Genomic DNA, 20030 nt, shown 5'->3' with positions numbered 1-20030 from the left:
AATAGAAGGCAAAGAAATGAGGAGAACACACAATGAATAATATCCAGGAACGCAGCGGTATTTCAGAGTCTTCCGCTGTGATTCCTGACAACTTTAACAGTTTCTTGGGATCATATCCATAAACTCTGAAATGATACATATACAGACTTAATTTGTGTAAGCCTGAGTTTCACTATTTGAGGAAAAACGTATGGAGAGGTTATAGCGGGTAACCTATAAAAGTGTGTGGCTGAGTCCTGGGTGTCAGTGTCAGTTGAACTCACGTGTGACAGGCACCAGTGCTGAAGGGACCAAAACTAAAGGAGCGTCCCTTTGTCAGTGTTCCAACCCTTCCCCATGAGTAAGACGCCAGTGTCTGTTTTCTTTATTACTGGGTTGGGATCCCACCGTATCCAGGAAAACCGAGAGTGCTAATGAAGAGGTATAATAAATGGTATTTATTAAGTGGTTTAATAAGGTTTTTGTGGATCGGTGTGACATGCTTCCTTTGAACTTAAAGATATTTAGAATACCCAAGGTTAAGAAGGAGGGAAGTTTGAAAAGAAAGGCAGTAAAGAGGTGTGAGATATATAAACACTGAAAAGAATAATGGTAGAGCATGGGGCGCCTGGGTGGCACAGCGGTTAAGCGTCTGCCTTTGGCTCAGGGTGGGATCCCGGGGTCCTGGGATCAAGCCCCATGTTGGGCTCCTCCGCTGTGAGCCTGCTTCTTCCTCTTCCACTCCCCCTGCTTGTGTTCCCTCTCTCGTTGGCTGTCTCTATCTCTGTCAAATAAATAAATAAAATCTTAAAAAAAAAAAAAAAAAGAATGATGCGTAGAGCAAACCAATAACGCTTCAGGTAAATGTTGGTAAGATGTCTCCTATATTGTACACTACTGTAGGTGTCGGATCGGTCTTTTGAATGAAGCTGACTTTCTTAGGAGGGGTGATCTCAGATTCGCCAATGCCTTCTTTTTGGGCCGAGTGTCCATTTCTGTACTCCTGCACCTCAGCAGATGTTTATTGAGTGTCTGTTCTGTCCCTTGCACTGGGACATGCTGAGATGAATGCAACGTGGCCTCTGCTTCCCGAAAGCTGTAGTCTAGTTTGGGAAGTGGGGAATGTGTTCACCAATAAATGCCATGTGTTGCTTTAGATATCATCTCAGGAGGACAAGGAACAGTGGAGGCAGGAGAAGTGAGCCATCCCCTGGGTGAGTCAGGGAGGCATGAGCTCCAGGAAGGAGAAACTCAACTATAAGGAGTGCCTGTGGGGGTCAAGAAAGATGAGAACAGAGAGGGGCTGTGCAGCGGATCTGGCAACATGGCAGCTGTTGGTGTTCTTGACCAAAGCAATGCAAACAGAGTGGCAAGAAGGAGAATAGAATAGACCAAAGAGCGCACAAGTTTTGATGAAATTCCCAGGAATTTTAATGACCTCGTTTTATTACAGGCTAGAGGAGAGCTACTTTCTTCACTTGCTAAGCTGCAAATCATTCAGAGAAATTGTGCTGGTTCCGTTAGCTCCCAAGCTGAGCAGATAGGCCCACTGTGGTTTGAGTAGCTTGGAAATCTTGTGGGGTCGGTATGTTGACTCTCTCCTTCATTTTAGTCACGGTTCAGGATTTTCACACACCACCAAGGTCTAGGGCAAGCTTCTCAGCTTTCTAGATACCTTCTCAGGGCTCATGAAGCAGCAGGCCTGACCTGGGAAGGTCAGGATTCCTTTTATAAAAGCAGTGAACACTACATGTAGCCCAGAGAGCCCACTCTCTCTCCCCTTCCCCTCCTATGGGCTCACACAGGGAAACAGATGCTTTCATATAACTCTCAGCATCGAAGCAGATTTGCTCTCCTCTGGCCCGAAATATTTGTCCAGGACAGAATTCTTAAAACCCCAGGGGCCCTGGTATGATTTTGAGCCTAGGCCTTGAACCTGTCATAAAATGTAATGGTCAGTATATTTTTAACTGCTGAAACCAGGGAGTTCGTATAACCTATGAAGACTGGAACAACATAATGCTTCTTTCTGCAGTTTTTGAAGCATATTTGGAAGCATTTCAAAAACCACAAGATGGTCCCTCTCATTGTATCATTTACCATTAAGACCAAAGTTCTTGACCGTTTTTATACATGGACCCCTTTGGCAGTTGGGAGAAGATCTTTTTAAAAACAATGTTTTTGAGTGCATACAGTAAAATACATAGAATTTTTTAAAATATGGAGATTTATATTGAAATTCAGCTATCAGTGTTAAAAAGAAAACCCACATTTGTAATATTATTACTTTCTTTGAATACATTAAATAATGAGCACTGACAATTTTGAAGTCTTGATGAGCCTGAACAATATTTCAGGGCCTCTCCAACTGCAATGTAATGTGAAAATATCTCAGATTTCTATTGCTGACAGAGTCATAAGTCTTTATAATACTTCAGTGGTTTGCTGCCTACATATATTTATAATGAAAGGAAATGCTGAATTTCAGTGAGAGGTTAATAAAAATGAAGGTGTAATTTTTTTTAATCTCCATCCAAGTCACAGACCCCTGAATTCTCTTCTAGGTTGAGAACCTCTGGTTTAAGATGTAATTTTGGTTGCAAGTAGAAAAACAAACAAGTCTACAGTTCGCATGACATGCATCATACTCTTCAGGGATGAGGAGCCCATTACTAATTTTGTGGATGCTCCAAGCCCCAGTTCTTTTATTAATTTTGAACCTTTCTTGCCACTCTGCCCTTCGTAAAACTCGGAGCCGTGTGCGCTGGAGACAAAGGTGATTTGTGAGTGGCTCTAAGAAAGAAAGAAAGGGAAAAGTTTGTCTTGAGGAGGCCTGGGGCTGAGCTGTATCTTTAATCCACCCCTGAGCTCCAAGACCTTACTCACAGAATGCTAGTTCTGTTCCTTTTGAGGATAACTAGTAGGGGACACAGTAAAACTGAGTTGAAAGTAGAGGAGCGTAATGGTCAGCGCAGTAGCCTGTGTAGAACTCCACACTCAATGCACGGTCGTCCTGGATCTGCTTGTGTTTTGGCCGGACTTGAGCTTGGGGTCACCATCCTGCTTCATCTAGCTTCTCTCATCTCTTTAACGATGTTGCAGCCAACAAAGTCAAGATGGGATTTATTATATGGTATCTCACATCCGCTTGCCCAGGAACAGTATCTGGGGTGGGGACTTCTGCCTGAGATTGATGGCAGGGGGAGGACTCTCAGAAGTGAGGGAGAGAGATGGGGGCAGGGAAATGTTGGGTTAAGGACGTGGTCTCTGGAGAAGTTGAGCCTCAGCCTGGTCCTACGAGGCAGCCTCAGAGTCTGAATCACACCATGGAGCTCATCCATCCAGAGACCGGCAGGATGGATTGTTTGACCTCTGCATCAGCCCGCCAGGGGAGTGGGGCACATTTTATCACATTTCTGTGATACAGAAAAACTTACGGATTGAGCAGCTTAAAACAACACCCATTTATCATCTCGCAGTTTCTGTGGGTCAGGAGCCTGGGCCCCGCTGACCTGGGTCCCCTGGCCCAGGGCCTCAGAGCTACAATCCAGGTTGTCATCCAGGTCTTGTCTGAGGCTTGGTGTCTTTTTCCAGGCCCACGTGGCTGGTGGTAGACTTAATTATTTGCAGCTTAGAGGCCATGGTGGCTTGCTTCCTCAAGGTCGGCAGAAAGAGTGTCTCTCCTGAGTCCAGTATCTTAGTTCAGAGAAAACCTAAGCCCACCTATAAAGGATTCACCTACGTAGGCCCACCCAGGTAATCTCCCTGTTGATGAACTCAAATTCAGTGGATTTGGGATCTTACTGACATCTGCAAAATCCCTTCACCATTGCCATATAATGCAACATAATCATAGGGGTGACATGTGTCACAGTTTTAGTCCTTCTCACACTCAAGGGGAGGGGGTTATCCAAGAGCAGGGGTCACCGGGGGTCACCTTAGAATTCTGCCTGTCACAGAGCCTCCTCTGGCAGGTGTCTCTGGAGGAGATGGCTCCCCTCAGCCAGAGGCCATCTCTGAAGAAGTTTGTGGGTGTGAGCTGTTGGGAGCCAATGCCGGGAGCAGCGTGGGGTGGGGGTATGCTAGCTGGTAAAGGGCATCAGGGGCAGGCAATAATGGCATCCCGCTGTGTATGAGACTCCCCGACATCTGTAGTGGGTGGAGTGGAAACTGCTCGCCTCAGTAGTCCAGATTCAATGGTGGACGTGTGTTACTGTGTGAAGATGCAGAACCCTTTTTGACATGATGCTTTAAAACAGTGATTTTTTCTTTAGCACTACCTGACCCAACTAAACACCCACCCCTTTTATAGTATTTTACAACATCACTATAATCACTAAAAGAAACAGAGATCAAAGCTGATGTGGGATGAGCTGCCTTGGGAGTCTGATTTCTGCCCCTTGCACAACTTTGATCTCACAGTTTGGCAGTAGAGGCAGGCACGAGGGTTAGTTATGACATCATGCACCCAGCGCTGGTCACACAGGCCAGAGCGCGAACAAGGAGGAATTTGCCACCTATAGACCAGCATCCCCTGGGAGCTCGCGGGGCCTGACTGGGTCACTTTCGAGACCATTCACAGCCCTCAGAGTGCTGCCTTGTCTGCCACATTTCCCTCCTGGTAAGACATGGTTCAAAGACTTCCCTGGACAGAAACCCCCTCTCTTCTCTGACTCTGCTGCGTTCACACTCCTTCACAGAATCTAGGGGTGCAGAGGAAGGGTGCTGGCCCTGTGATCTCAGTGAGTCTCTTCACTTCTTGGCCCTCAGTGTTTTCGTCTCTTTCATGAAGGGGGCATCGGGATTCCCCTTGGGTATGCCACAGGATTGAAGATAGATGTTGAGCAAGCAGGGACTGTCTCGCCCTATGTCCAAGTCCACAGTTTATGTATTGTGTGTGTATATATAGAAGTCTGGCTGCTGCCACAACTCTTTATAGCCCTGAGTTACTATGTGAGGTCAGGTTACTGGGTGCAGAGCTTGAGCTATGGATTGACTTGCATAGGATTTCTTGGGGGGTGCTCTCAGGAAAGGGCAACAAGCAGAGTAGAAGGCTGGGGGCAGGGTCCCAGCTGGAGATCAGCCTCAGCCTCATCCTGCAGGGGGAGCTCTGGGGCATGAAGTACACCACAAAGTCGTCCTGCCTTTTAACGAGGAGTATCCCCTTTTATATGCCTATGGCAGTCAGTCATCGCCAGTGAGGAGGAGTGGGAGCATAAAACCTGTTTCATAATGTGGCTCCCATTTAACCAAGGACGTTTCTCTGTAAGAGGTAGCTGTGAGCCTATGACAGCTGACATGCAGCAGGGAGATGGGTGCACCAGCCTTGTAAATGTCCTGTCCTCCTCCCTTTCTATCCCCCGTCAATCTGTTAGATCACCTCCATGGTTCGTATCCCAAGACTGGCTTACAAAATTCATGACAGTCCCCATTGCCCATGGAATTTGAAAGGCCTTCGCCTCTTTTCAAGGTCCTGTAACCTGGTTCTAGCCTACTTTCCCTCTGCTGTCTGCAACCCCTTCCCGCCCCTCACCCTGTGATCTTGCTCCACAGCCCCTTCTCAGGAGGTGCCGAGGGTGATAGTGATGGTGGTGATGATAAGGCAGGTGCCCCTGGCTTTTACTGGGGAGCTCTCCATGGTGCTCGACATGTTTGGTCTCCAGTCTTCACAAAAGTCACAAAGAGGAGATTGTGTCAACCAGCCCATCCTACATCTGTGAAAACAGGTTCAGAGAGACAAAGTAACCAACATCACACAGTGAGATGGAGCTGGGACTCCCCCGGACCCAGGACCATCTTATGTCAGTGGTCTCTGCCTCTTAGGTGAAGGAGACATGGGGATGAGGGGCGGGGACCCACTTGGTTCAGCAGGCAGTTGAAAACCCTGGGATGTTGATCTCCTCTCTCTGTATCTTGAGCTGAGATAAGCAACCTCGTGAGGACAGGGATACAACTGAGCCAAGTGCATCTCCTCAGGTCCCACGGCTGACTCCACCTGTGCCCCTGCTCATGCTGTTCCCATATCTGGAATGGCCTTCTCCCTACAAAACAGGATTCTACCCTTCAAGGCCCAGCTCAAGTCTGCTCCTTCTGTGAAACTTTCCTTTGAGGATGCCAGCTCTCCAGCCACACCACCCTCCCCCACCGAACCCCAGTGTCCTCATAACCCAGTCGGCACTTGATTACCACTGAGTGGCAGCACAAAGGCTGCTTTTAACTCTGGCCATCCTAGAGCGTCTGTCCTGATGTGAGGACTGAGGCTGACATGCCAACCGGATATAGGACTGATGGTTGAGATGATATGGGAGAAGGGTGGTGGGGAGCAGGAAAACCTACCTGGGTCAACTTTGCTCATTTTGCTTTTATGGGTTACGTTTTTAGCATTTTCTTCTGTGTTAGTTTCCTATTGACCTGCAAATATTTTTACAATTCACTGTGGGGGTTTGGGGATAGGAGAAGGGAAGATAGAATTAAGAGAAGAAGGGCGGGGCAGTAGATTAGAAGCCAAAATTTGTCTTTCCCTACGGGACACATAGACTGGATAATCTTCACGCTGGGCCAATTTTGTCTGGTGTTGTTTAGTTGACAAATGATGTGTGTAATTATCTGTGAATGTAATTAACATGTCTCTTTGCAAAGAACGTTATACAAGGATGTGACATGGTCTTAGAAGATTGTTTCTAAATGGTCAAAAATTCTGACCCCCACTGGCATGTTTTGGAATGGATGCAGAGAAAAAGAAACAAAACAAAAATCACAAAACATATAAACATACAAATCAGCTACATAAGCAACACCCCCCACACACACACACCCACACACAGAAACTCTTAGACACAAGAGCAAACCATTTTCCAGATATCCAGCTAGACGTTGTTTTATCTTTAACGAGGAAAAAGCTTCAGTGGGTTATGTGATTTTCATACATAATGTATGCAAATATGTCAATTGAAGAATTATTGATAGCTTCCTGAGTGTGGCTGCTTGCCAGAGAATAATACATACCAGACTAATAATGATATCTATCTCCGTAAGATATTATGTATAGAGTAATCTGTTGTCATAATTAAAATCTCTCAAGAAACTTTCAGAAACAAGATGTACTGCGTTGCTCACCACTCATTTCCGCCTCTCATGACAACATTACTGGAGTTCTTTGAATTCAGCTGTTTTTCAGAACTCTGTCTAGTCAGTGTTTATAACTGAACTCATCCAAAGATAAAGCTTTGTCTCTTCCCAGGGTAAATCTCGTCTCGCAGGACTCTTATAGTGAGTTATGCTTTTCACAAAATTTTGCCTAAAATTATTTCCAGGACTTTTCCCCTCAGCTTTAATTTAAATTTTTATTTTTTTAATTTATAGAACTCTAAATGAAATCACACTTGGCCTCAGTTTTTTCTCTCATAAAATGAGAAATCTGTTCTTGCTGCAAGTAGAGCTCATAATAAGAATTCGTTTTGAATTCATTTTGTAATAGAACAGTGTTTTTTTTTTTACAGATTTTCAAAGTTGCCATTTAAAAAATTATGATAAAAATAAGAGGTACCATTTATTGCTCACCTACAGTGTGCTAGTCATAGTGCTAGGTTTTTGTATATTTATTAAGATTATTGTATCATTATAAATCTATTATCCCTCTCACTGTGGCCTCTGACATTTCTGAGTATTACATCCTTTTTCGTCTCTGTGCTTCAATCTGGATATTTTCCTTCTGGATCACCGGTCTTCTGCTGTGTCCAGCATGCCTTCAGTAGACCTTCTCTTGTCTTGACCACCGCCTTCTGCTGGCCTTCTGCATCTCTCAGCCCCAGGGCCTGGGAGGAAAGATGGTGTCAGATATCAGCCTCTGGATGCTTCTCTTCTCTTTGGGATCTTGGCGCTCATGTCCAGGCCGCCTTAGTAGCCCTTAGCTTTAAGTTTCGTCTTCACAGACTCATAAGACTGCCAGGAACTCGGCTCAGACACTGGGCCTCTGAATCACTGCTTCATGTTTTGTTTCTTTGCTGCCCATTCCACACCGCTTCCAAATCCACACACAGCTTAAGGGGTTCGTGCCTCCACATGTTGGGGTCCCCTCATTGTTCTCTCCTTAGGGTTGGGACCCTAGACTCTGAAGTCCTGCCTTTCTTTGTAGTTCTTGAATACCTTTAAACAGGTGCGTGCCTGTGCGTGCACACATGTGTGCGCGTGAGTGTATGTGTGCTCTCACACGCACCTGTGGAGGGAGGGTCCAGCCCTGCTAGTTGTCATCTGTGTTGAGGGTAGCTCTACAGTGTTTCTCTATTATTACTAGAAATGTAAAATCCTCACCTTTGCTTTTAAAAGAGTCTTCAAGCTTCTGAGAATTTTAAACTGCCTGAACCATTTAACTGCCATTGTAATCCTATGATCAGAAAGAGAAAGGAAAAAGCATTCCACTTCCGATTCCACTTTTGGGGTTTCTCATTCCAGGGCGTGGCCACCATGAGCAGAAGTAGAGCCCCGTGTAGGGAGAAAGAGGCAGAAAGGATCCAGGGAAGGGACCCCCCCAAAAAAAAAAATCACATGTTTGGAAAAAGAAAAAAATACCAAGGCCTCTTTAAAAAACACTTAGAAGGTTTTTCCGAAACCAATTATCTGGCTTAATGCTAGCGGCTTATTTGCTGACCTTCTGTGTTATTTGCACATTTAAAGTAAGGCCAGCCCTTCCTGTTTTCATTTAGTTGACCCCTGCAGCTGCTAGTTAGCTAAGAAAGATGAAAACGCTTTGTTTCTTGGGGAAAAGCAGCTGAGAGGTAGGTTTCTAATTCTCGAGGCAGGTCCAGGGTACACAGAGCTCAGGGCCTGCTTACTTCGGTTCTTAGAGCGAAGGTCGGAATCAAATTACCCTAGGGGGGAGGTTTCCCCCACATAGTAATGCATGCCCTTTTCCCGGCAGGTAGGTGGGTTGTTGTGATTTGATACTAATTATACTCACCAGTGAGAATTCTGATTCCACAAACCAAGGAGACAAAGACTTTGAGGCCTCTGACAACTGCCTGGACACCCCAGGATAATGGAGCAGAGCAGCCTTGGTGGTGGGTGGCACCTGCCTGTCGTGGGCCTCCCCTGCAGGAGTTTCCATCTGAGTTACTTCTGTTCCATTTTCAGAGCAAGGTGATCAGTTAGAAGGAAAAGCCTGAAGGACTCTCCATAAGGGATTGGGAGTCTGTAGGAAGGCATGTTGCTCTGAGGTTCTCACTGCCTCTTGCCAGCAGACTCTGCAAGGCCCCACAGCCTCCCGAGGGGCCCCAAGAGAATGTCTTTGCATGTGAGGTGAGCTGAGGAAGGAGGAAGTTGTAGTCCAAAGGAGGGCAAAGCCCATCTTTGGGAAGATGGTTGGATGGGCTCATGGTCTAGGCAAAGGACATATGGTGGATTTGTAGGAGCCGGAACTAGGGAAGGCTGACCCTGGATACTGGAGCAGGGGGACAGTTTTGTGGAAGACAAAAGGAAGCACTGAGGTTTAGGCCCATATCAGTATATTTGGGGAGAGTCCTTGCAGAGTTAGTCTGGAGCCAGGAAGGGGATTTCTGTGTTGTAACAAAGCTCAGTATGTCTACACCCAAGCTCGTTGCACACCTGTCCTTTTCCTGGTACCATGATGTTGAGTGACATGTGTCCACGCACTCACGCAAGCTGAACACTAGGGAATCATATCCTGTTCCCAAGTCCTACCACCTCTTCCTTCTAAGTCACCCCCCCATCCCTCCCCTTTGCTCCATCACCACTGCTGTGTCCTGGCAAAGGCCTTCACAATCTTTCCTCTGAAGCCCCATGGCAGCCTCCTCCTATCCTGCCTGTCCCCAGGCCTGCCCCCCATCAGTCTACTTCCATTCTACAGTTAGAGGGATCTTTCTAGAACTCAGCTTCCTCACTGGCCTCCCTCCTTCCCATCTCACCCTTATCAGTGCAAGAAGCCAGAAGGATTTTTCTAAAACACAGCCTCTAGCATCACCTTACCCTTTTCACAATTCTTCCCACCTCAGAGGATGAAGTCAGCACAACCTGTGAGTCCCCGTGAGATCAGTTTTCTGCTTCAGCCTCTTCTCTCCCTATTGCTCCCTATAAGACCAACTCCCCATCTTTGGGAATCACATGCAATCCACTGGGCATCCCATATCCTCTCCACCCTGCTGGACCAGCCATGCTTCTTGCCTGCTCTCTGGCCGATGTCCTTCAGTCTTGCAGCTGAGCCTGGGGCACCTCCTTTGGGAAGCCTTTTAACCCTCTGTCCGAATCAGATGTCCCTCATTTATGTCCCCGAAGTGTCTTCTGTGCGTGTTGCACTAGAGGGTCATTGATTACCCATTTCCCCGAGAGTCTCTCATCTCTGTCTCCCTTAGGCCCAGCACATTGCCTGGTGTAAAGTAAGCACCCAGTAAGTTTCAAGTTGAGCATATGGTAAGTTTCCTGTTAAACCCAGGGGGTGTTCTCCACAGGGGCTCCTTCAGCTTTCAGAATCAGGAAACTCCTGTAGATTTTTAGTGCGAAAAGGTAGATTCTTGCCTTTTGGTCTGTCAGATAAGTGTTCAATGTTAGAAGCTTCAGTTCGTAGTGGTGATTTTTTTTTTTTTAAGCAGTAACATCTCAGTGATTACGGTCTGTGCCAGAACGCTAATCCTCTATCCTCAGGAGTTCCTCCACTCATTGCAGTGCTGATCTGAGGGAAGCTTTCAGAAATGAAAAGGAGACCGCTGAATGTTGCCGTTGCTTTTCCTTCGCAGCTCAGATAAACACAGCGTGGGAGGGGGGATGTCCTCCTGGGGGCATTGGCGCCTTTCAGGAGGCTGCAACCTCCTCTGTGTGCGCCCGCGGCTCGGTGTGGTTTCCTTCCCTTCTGCCCAGAGCCACCTGGACATAGCATAAGAACCACTTCTCCCAGCTGCTTAGTTAAAACAGGTTCTTGCAATCAGTGCCAGAGCACAGCATCTGCACTCCTAGATGACCGACCTCATTACTCACCCCCAGCACGCCGCACCAGTATGGTTTCTCTGCGCGGTGAGCCTGGCTCGAACGGCCGCGTGTCTAAGAACAGTGCTCACAGACTTGTGTGAGAAGCAGCACCCCCACCCCATATCCTCTTAAGTTAACAGGTGATTTTTGAGAGGGTGATGTCAGAACGTAAAGCAGTTGGGATAACCTTTAAATAGTAATTTATGGACTTTAGGGAAAACAGTTTTGCTTCTGGTTCTACCACTTACTACGAGCTTTGCGGTGGAGTGCAGTTTATTTGAGCTCTTAGGCGTCTGTTGCCTCGTCTACAAGATGCGAGCAATAATCTATCAGGTCAGTAAATATGCAGATTCAGGAAAGTAACCTCTCAGCCCCGTCTCTGGAATACATGCATTTGGTAGCCAGGAAATGATGAGTTACTTCTGTCTTCCCCACTTTCCCCCAAGAATGAAAACAATAACTGACTGACTTCACTGTGAAGGATTTAAATGCAAAGCCTTAGGATAGTCAACCTTTAAAAAAAGCAAACACTGAAGCGTTTATTTGTAAAACCATAAAGATTGCACTGTTTTTTTATTTTCCACATCCCCAACAGTCTTTAAATTCTGCTTAGCAAAGTCAGCAAGGCAGAGGAGATCTGTTTCCCAGGAGTGTGTTTTGCTCCCAGAACGGACATACGTAATATATCTGTCCCTAAAATCTGAAGGTCAAGAGAATTTTCTGGAAGCATTTTATCCAACAGGCTTCCCCATAACTCACCTGGAGAGGTCCTATATTTTAGTTATGCTGAATGATTGAATCTAGTCCCAGCTGAATTCCTTCCTGAATACAAAGATATATAATCTCCTGGCCACTCAGGGCCCCACCCGCAGAGTCCTCTGTACCCGCGTGCTGCAGGTGTGGCCACATCTGGCTTCCTGCCCCACAGCGCCCTGGCTCTGGTGCCACCTGCTTTGCTGCGCTGCTGTGGGAGATTCCTGTGCTGCCCTCCGTTGCCTCTGAGTGTCTGCTCCACAGACAGCCCTACCCTTTTTCAGAGGCAATTGCAATAAAAACAGAAAGAAACAAAACAGAATAAAAACCCTCTTTAACTTTGTTTCACCTGGTCTCCCCACCACCACCCTCCCCACCTTGTTTGATCATAGACCCTTTTTATTTATTCCCCTCCCAGGGAACTGAGGTTCCTAGACCCCATCTGGGAGAATGCTGCTGCTTTGTGGATGGGTTGACTGACACCCATTCGCTTGTTAAAGCAGATTCGAGTGCAAACGTTGGTCGGTAAGGGCATCCACAACAACACGTTGTCATGTGTGGGAGTTCTGTGACTGACTGAACCAGCTCCAGCATACATGCTAAGTGAGGAAAACGAACCACAGCATGCCACCAACTGCGATTTGCCCGCATCTGCTTAGACTGGACCAATATCCAAAACCTGGCAGGCGTGCCTGCCTCTGGAGAGGGGCGCTGGGTGTCGGAGCGGGATGGGGGCAGATTCCTCACTGTGCACTGCTCGAGAACTTTAGGACTTTCTACTATTTTGAACACAGCCCTAATGTGTTTGAAATTCCACCAAACTTCACACAGAGAGTGGTGTGGCTTCCTCAGCTCTGCTCCTGGCCCTGTGGTTGGCTTCTGCCCACCTGCCTAGCTTCTCTCAGTCCCTGACAGGGCCGGCGTGCTTCTCTGCTGGCTCCCTGCCCGTGGCAGGTGCGGAGCAGCAGGGACTTGGCTTATGCATGCCACGTCTCAGATTTGCCCCCCTCCATTTGGAAGCCCACCTCCCATAGGGTGTATTGGCCCTAATGTGGGACTGCCTACCCTTTGCCCCTGCCTGTGAGAGGAGACTGAGACTGGAGGACCCAGAGTCCCCTAGAGATGGTGACATCTTGTGCCAAAAGGTGTTGAACAGATATGACTCAAATCCTTATCAGCCTTGTGCCCTGGGGAATGTATCCTTGTGACTTCCTTTTCCTTTTCTGTATGATAGAGGATAAAAAGTCCGAGTTCACAGGGCTCAGGCTTGTTGCTCATCAGTCTAGAACATGTGGCACGGTGCCTGGCATCTCGTAGGTGTTCAATGTCTGTCTGCTTTTTTCCCTTCCTTCCCTCTCATTTCCTTTTTTTTTTTTTTTAAAGATTTTATTTATTTATTTGACCGAGACAGCCAGCGAGGAGAGGGAACACAAGCAGGGGGAGTGGGAGAGGAAGAAGCAGGCTCCCAGCAGAGGACCCTGATGTGGGGCTCGATCCCAGAACGCCGGGATCACGCCCTGAGCCGAAGGCAGACAGACGCTTAATGACTGAGCCACCCAGTCGCCCCTTCCCTCTCCTTTCCTGTTGTGACTATCAACCTGTCATTCATTCCTTTGGGTCTTAAAGCCTTTGGGTTTCAAAGGAAAGAACATAAGGCCAGAGATAAGACTTTCCATCCTGGCTCCACCGATACCTAACCCTGGGAAGATAATAGGTTCCTCCGTGTCACTGGCTCTCCTGCCCCAGCACAAGAGCCATAGTTATCTCCATACAAAAGACCTCCAGATACCACGAATGCAAAGGGTTAGCCTACAGTGTGAGTGCAGATGCTCCCCCGCCCGTCGGCTGGCTTGTAGGAATATTTGGAAGACGAGTAATGTAATGTGTTCCATATGCTAAAGAGAAGATGATTTAGCGCCGAGCTGCGTAGAGTGGGGAAGCCCCCGCTCATTAGCAAGGTGACCTTGGACAAGACGTTCGCTGCTCTCCGCCTCAGTTACCTCACCTAAAATATGAGAGCAGTAAAATCTTACCTCACAAGGGTGGCTGTGAGGGTCGTAGGAAGCAATCCGTGTGGAAGGTCTTTGTAAACTGTGAACTGCTCTGCATATGTCGGCCAGTATTAGCAGCTAATGTGCGTGCTTGTTTATTGTTTCAGCGGAGACTGCAGGACGTCATCAGTCCCATCGTGTTTGAAGCCGCCTACAGCCTGGGCGAGCACGTGACCGGACAGGAGGAGAGAGAGCTGCCAGCTCTGACACCGGTGCTCCGCTGGAAAAAGGGACAGAAGATTGCCCAAAAGAATCAGGTCAGAACCTTGAAGCTCTCAGCTGGGACCCAGGGTGGCAGGAGCCTGTGGCAGAAGTTGTGGCCCTGTCTGCCCGGGCATAGCCCCTCTCTGCGCCTCCCTTCCCTGATCTGCAGAATGAGCCAATATATGATTTGGGGGCTTGCGTGTAAGAACTACATGATCTAAACACACTAAACTTATAATCCCATTGAGGTCATGAACTGGTTGCTTGGCCGCTCCCCTTGACCCCTGTTCCTAGACCATTTTCAGATCAGATCACATAGTAGGTGCTCACTAAATGTTTTCTTGGTGAGGGTATGAGTGGAGTGAAGAAGCGAGAATGTCATCTTATAGAATTGGTGGTTGAGTTAGAAATTTCCACCCCAAGCATCCCTGGAGCCCAGAACAGGGCAAGTGCTGGTGGGCCACCCATCCTGTCTGATGCGCTTCAGAGCCATGTCAGGTACAGGTCCTCCAAGCAGGAGTGAGCCCGTGAGCTGACTCTGCCGCAGTGCTGCCCGTCTGCCCTGAGCCGTCCGTGAGAGGAGCAGCGCTACTACTATCCCGGAAATATGCAAAGAATCTGTGGTCCCAAGTCTGTTTTCAATCTTTCCTCAACATCCAAGATCACCACAGATCCAGGACCCTCGTGGGAGGATGGTCAGGCAAAACTGCCCTTTGGCTAAACTAGACTTCTGTGCAGGATGGGAGCAAAGCTGTGGAACCAGTCGCTGGCCCCACCCTCCTGCCGACTGTGCTGAGTTTAGGGGGAAACTAGCAAGTCAAGTGAGCCATGCCTTGCAGATTAGAACTGTGAACAAAATCACAGAGAAGTGTTTGAGGTTTGACATGTGCATCCAGATGTTCAATTAAGTGATGAGATTTTTACCAAGGTGACCCAGTTCTCTACCAGAGTATCTCCCACATGGTCTTGGGTCACGTTCCCTACAAGCAGGGCCTGAGGCAGGGATTTGAGAGCACATGGGAGAAACTTAAGAAAGTGAGGAAAGTGGAAGGGACTGAGCAAGGATGTGGCCTCAGCTAGGCTACCCTTAGCTGAGCTGGGGAACTCAGGAGCATAAATTACACCAAAAAGTTGTCTTCTTGAGGCAAGGGGGCTGGCCTTTTGTGTCCCATGTTAGTCAACCATTAGCTGGCTGTCCCATGTAGGAGGGGAGTGTACGCCTCCTTGAAGGAGATCCCCTTCAGCTTTGGACAGTTCTCTGGGGGAAGGATGCAGATGTGAGCCATTAGCTGCCTACACTCACATGAATTGGGGGATAGGCAGAGTCGTACACAGATGTGGACAGGGCTCCCAGTGCCTTCTACACATACACACACAACCTATTGGCAATACTGACTTTTTAGGTCCTTCTTTTGATTTCAAACATGAACACTTTCAAAATACAAGTACCAGCTGATGTTTGAGAACCACTGCAGGAGAGGAGCTAAGACTAGTGATTTGCCTGTCAAAATTAGGAAGGTGGAGAAGAGAGAAATTCTTGTCCATTGTGGCAGGAATTCAGTAAAATAATGTCTAAATCTGTTTAATTCTAAAAGAAACATGTGGACACGGGCAATAGTGGTTGCCCCTGGAGAGTAGGACTCAGTATAGGGAGGTGTGTGGCAGGGGTCATTATTTTTTTTAAACATGTGATTCTTTGATTGAAATTAAAATGAAAGAAAAATATTGTTCTTAGATTGGAAAGATTGTCCAGGAGTCTGGGAAATAATCTGGGAGAGTGATCCTTGCTTTTTCTCCTTTTCCTGATTAGGTGGTGGTGGTGGTGGGGCTAATTTAATGATCATCCTCCATGTGTCTGCCAGATGTTGACTCAGTTTGAGGGGGAGAAAGATTCTGAGAGCAAGGCGCACTCCAGCAAACAGAGCTGAATTTCAGCCCATGTGTGTATTTATGACAGTTCCACAAAGAGCATCTAACCTCTTCCGTAGAGAAGAATAACCTCATTAGAGCTCTTCAAGTCATGTTGCCAGGTAACATTAGGATTTAAATACTGTATTCTCTTCAACTAAAAGGCACCAAGCCCATGTTGGTACATGGACAACTTGTTTTATCCTTAACCAGAAGAGTATTTAAAAGGACTGTAATAAATCCCAAAGCAATTTAGTCAATTGAGCATCTCTTCCATGTAAGACCTTGATAAAAAGAGAAAACATTACTGCCATCAGTGGGCTTACAGGAAAAATGTGTACAGAGAAGAAAGTAAGGTTCAGATTAGTGTGTGTGAGTGTTTCACTCCAGAGACCACTTCCAGCTGAGGAGAAGGTGTTCTGTGGAGAAAGGGAGAATGGGCTGGAGCCAAGGAAGAAGTAGGATTTGGACACTCAAGGCTGGAGGGCTTTGACAGGCTAACAGAGGAGGAAGGACTGATGGATACTAATGGTCTTCCATATGGCTGAATGTGTAGAATGAGGGAAAGGGGAGGGCCATGAAGACAGGGTCTACAATCATGTGGTCTAAGGCCCTTGTTCACTGGCCATGGAGCCAGATTTGTTTCTGTTGGAGACAGGAGACCATTACAACTTTTTGAGTGTGGGTAGATCAGAGACCTGCCTCAGGGAGACTGATCTGCCTGGGCCTGGGAGGCACTTGGGAGCTCTCACAGAGACACCAGGAAGGCCTTGCTCCTGAGTTCTTGGAGGTTCGATGTGAAAGATGCAGAGACTTGAGTCACTATTAGCTCCTAGTTGCTGGAACAGTATGGAACTGAAGGAAAGAATCCTACAAGGCCCCATTTTGCCTGTGTGCTGGGAAGGAAGTGAGGCTGGCACTGAACTTCTTCCCTAAGGGGCCCTTATCTTTCCCCTTCAGGTGAGCTTACCAGTGGCTATGACAGAAGCCCTGTCTTCAAGTTGTCTACACAAAGTAGAGCTTTGAAAACTCTGATTTCTCTCAGGCTTCCTCAGGAGGCCCCCAAAGACCTGGCTGGGGCTGAAGTTCCAGGTTGCCCACTGTGTAGACAGATGGCCCCCCAGAGATGTCCACATCCTAACTCCTGGAACCGTGAATACAATAAACTACATGACGAAGGAGACTTTGCAGGGGTAATTAAGGTTATGGGCTCTAAAATAGCAGGAGTCACCTGGATTATCCAGGTGGGTCCAATCTTTCTCCAGCTAGAGGCAGAGAACAAGGTCAGGGAGATGCACGAGGAGTCAGCGATTTGAAGCATGAGAAGGACTTGATTGGCCGTTGCCAGTTTTAATGATGGAGGTGCAATTTGACAAGGAACATAGGGAAGCTTTAGGGGCTGAGAGAGGCTCCTGGCAAGCATCAGCAAGGAAACCAGGACCTCAGTCCTACAACCATGGGGAACCGAATTTTGCCAACAACCTGAGTAAGCCCAGAAACGGATTCTCCCCCAGAGCCTCCAGAGAAGGGCCTGACCCTTGACTCCTTGATTCTGGCTTTGTGAAACCCAGAGCAGAGAAACCAGCCAAGCCCCGCAGAGCTGTGAGATGATAAACTTGCCCTGTTTTAAGCAGCTAAGTTTGTGCTAATGCATTACTGCGGCAATAGAAAATGAACCTGCTCCAGCCCCAGAGGACCCCCGGGCTTCTTTCTTCCCCTGGCTTCTCTGGGGAAGGAGCGCAGTCCAGGTCTCTCAGAGTGCGATCAGGCTGCCAGGACAGGGCAGGATGTACTCAGCCAGTAGCATGGGTCAAGTCACTTAGTTCCTGAGAGCCCTGCTTATCACGTGTCACTTGGAGTGCCATCATCTGCTCTGCCTGCCTGGGGGTGATTGATGAAATAATGCACGAGGAGCACTGAAATGGCGAGGCAGCATTAGATTCTGCTCTTCCCTTCCTGAGAGGGGCAAGTCGCCTAGCCTCTGGAAGCCTCCGTCTCCTCCCCAGAGAGCGGAGGTGACAACACAGCTTCACAGCAATGTCGTGAGGAAAGAATGAGGCAAACCACAGGAGCGTCTAAGCAGGGCTGGGGCAAACAGATGCTCTACCGAAGCTGATTCCTTTCTGCTGGGGGTGTGTCCAGTCTCAGCTGGTCCATGAGTAGGTTCCCTGGGTAGGAGGCAGGGACACTGTCTAAGGGCTCTGGCTGGTTCCTCATATGGACCTGTCATGCTCTTCAGCACTGGTCCTTGCCTGTCAGGCCCAGAGATGCCGCTGTCTAGAGGGGATGGTATGGGGATGATCTGCACTACCAGAGCCTGAGAGCTGGCTCTCCCAGCACAAGGTGGAAGGGGGTGTGAATCCCTGCCTCTGTACTTCACCTCTGCTGCCACCACTGTAGTCCAGGCCACCATCATTTCTCCCCAGACCAGGTCATTTCTCTTTGTAATGCCTACCACCCCCCTCTCCCCCAGTTTCCCTCTGCCCTTAGAAGAACATCCAGACTCTTGTTAAGGTCCACAGACCCTGCACAATGGGGCTCTGGCCTCTCTGGGATCATCCAGTGCTAGCTACACACTGCATGCCGACCACCCTCAAACTCATCAAACCCTCTCCTGCCTCAGACCCTTTGCACATGCCAGTACCTCTTGTAGAAAGCTCTTGTCATGTCTTGCTCACAGCTAGTTCTTCATTCTTCAGGTCTCCGCTGACATATCGCTTCCTCAGAGAACCATTCTCCAACTACCTGTTTTCCCTGACTTAACTCTTTGATTCCTTCACGAAACCTGTCACAATTTGTTATTATTTTGTCTAATTGCTCTTCTGTCTCCCTCACATGAATGGAGGCTCAAGAGGGCAGGGATCTATTTTGTCTCATTTTCTGTTGGTCCCTGGTAGCTGACACGGTGCCTAGCCCTTAGTGGATGCTCAGGGAATCTATCTCGGTTGACAGCCCTTCTGAGAGAACACAACACTAGGTCGGATATCTTATCAGAATTTCTTCACTGACAGATTCAGCAAAGCTGTATAATTTTTTAAAATGTGCTGTGTGAAGTCTCTGGGAATGCGTCCCAGGCAGGAGAGCATGGTATGTGATTCAGGGTGATTCACCTAACAGCCATAGTTCGTTTGTGCACATGTGAATGTCCTTTGCAAAAAACAAGATGGAGGAAACACACTTGGTGAAAGAAAAGGCATTGCCTGTGTTGAGGATACTCACTTTGTCATCTTTTCAGTGAAAAGTGAGCTGTTTTACTATGTTGAAGCCATAAACTTTGGGCCTCCATTGTGCTGGAAATTGTCACCATCTGTCCCCCCCACGCACACACACCCCTCAGTGCCTGCATGTGTGGAAATATAGCCCAAGCCTATGAGAACTCACTGTTTGTTCAGCCTGGACATGAGGTAATAGTTTCCCAGGTGAGGTGCCCGGCTTCCTTAAAATGTCGTCTTGAAGGTTTATTTTCATTATCAGAATCTGTGGAACGGTGCAAAGTCGAAGGGTCAGGAAGATGGAGGAGAGAGAACATGTCACTGCAGACACTGGGGCCAGACAGGTTTCAGGGACCATCCAGTCTTGGGGGGGGCTGATTAGGCACCTGGATTCAAGGGATTGGTTTAGCCCAGCAGAAGAGGAAGGGGAATTAGAGGAAGAAGTTTCCACCCTCATCCCTAGTCCAACCAGATCACACACACCCCTGCACCACCCCCCCTCCCCCCACCTTTTACAAGCATCAGCTGCTTGGCGTCAGCTTCTGGGTAATCTTTTCAGAAAGGGCACCTTGGTGAAATGCATGTGAAAGCCATCTAGCTTCAGCTATGTGTGAGGAAGACCTGTAGTTCAGCCTCGTCACTGACCACAGAAGTCTGGTTACATCTCTGTGTCTCTGGCTTCTCCTCCAAAGGTTAACCCAGAAGCAAAGGAGAGGGGACTCTCATCTCTCAGAGGCTGGGCTGTACCCAGTAGTGACCTGTGTAGTGTGCAAACTTTCTGTCTTAGTGCTTCATCTCTGCAACTTATGGAAAGAGTGTGTTCCGATCCTCCACAACTCTTTGCAGGACAAAACAGTGGTTTTTCCCCAAATCTTCAGGCCTGTTGGGTTTTCTTTCCTTCGTCCTGCCTTACAGAGAACCTTGCCTGCGAGCCCATGCAGTGTGTATA

General features: G+C 47.9%; 1 protein-coding gene across 1 annotated transcript in view; it reads left to right on the top strand.

The window, feature by feature from the left end:
- Window positions 1-20030, top strand: part of ITGA9 (integrin subunit alpha 9) — a 332075-nt gene that overhangs the window by 142422 nt on the left and 169623 nt on the right. The window contains exon 15 of the mRNA XM_034662244.1: window positions 13865-14014. Within this exon, the coding sequence (XP_034518135.1) occupies window positions 13865-14014 (150 nt within the window). The remainder of the gene's footprint in view (window positions 1-13864; window positions 14015-20030) is intronic.

Source organism: Ailuropoda melanoleuca, chromosome 6 (genome assembly GCF_002007445.2).
Source record: "Ailuropoda melanoleuca isolate Jingjing chromosome 6, ASM200744v2, whole genome shotgun sequence".
In the NCBI taxonomy this organism is placed as follows: Eukaryota; Metazoa; Chordata; class Mammalia; order Carnivora; family Ursidae; genus Ailuropoda; species Ailuropoda melanoleuca.
This window is presented reverse-complemented; position numbering and strand designations above follow the sequence as displayed.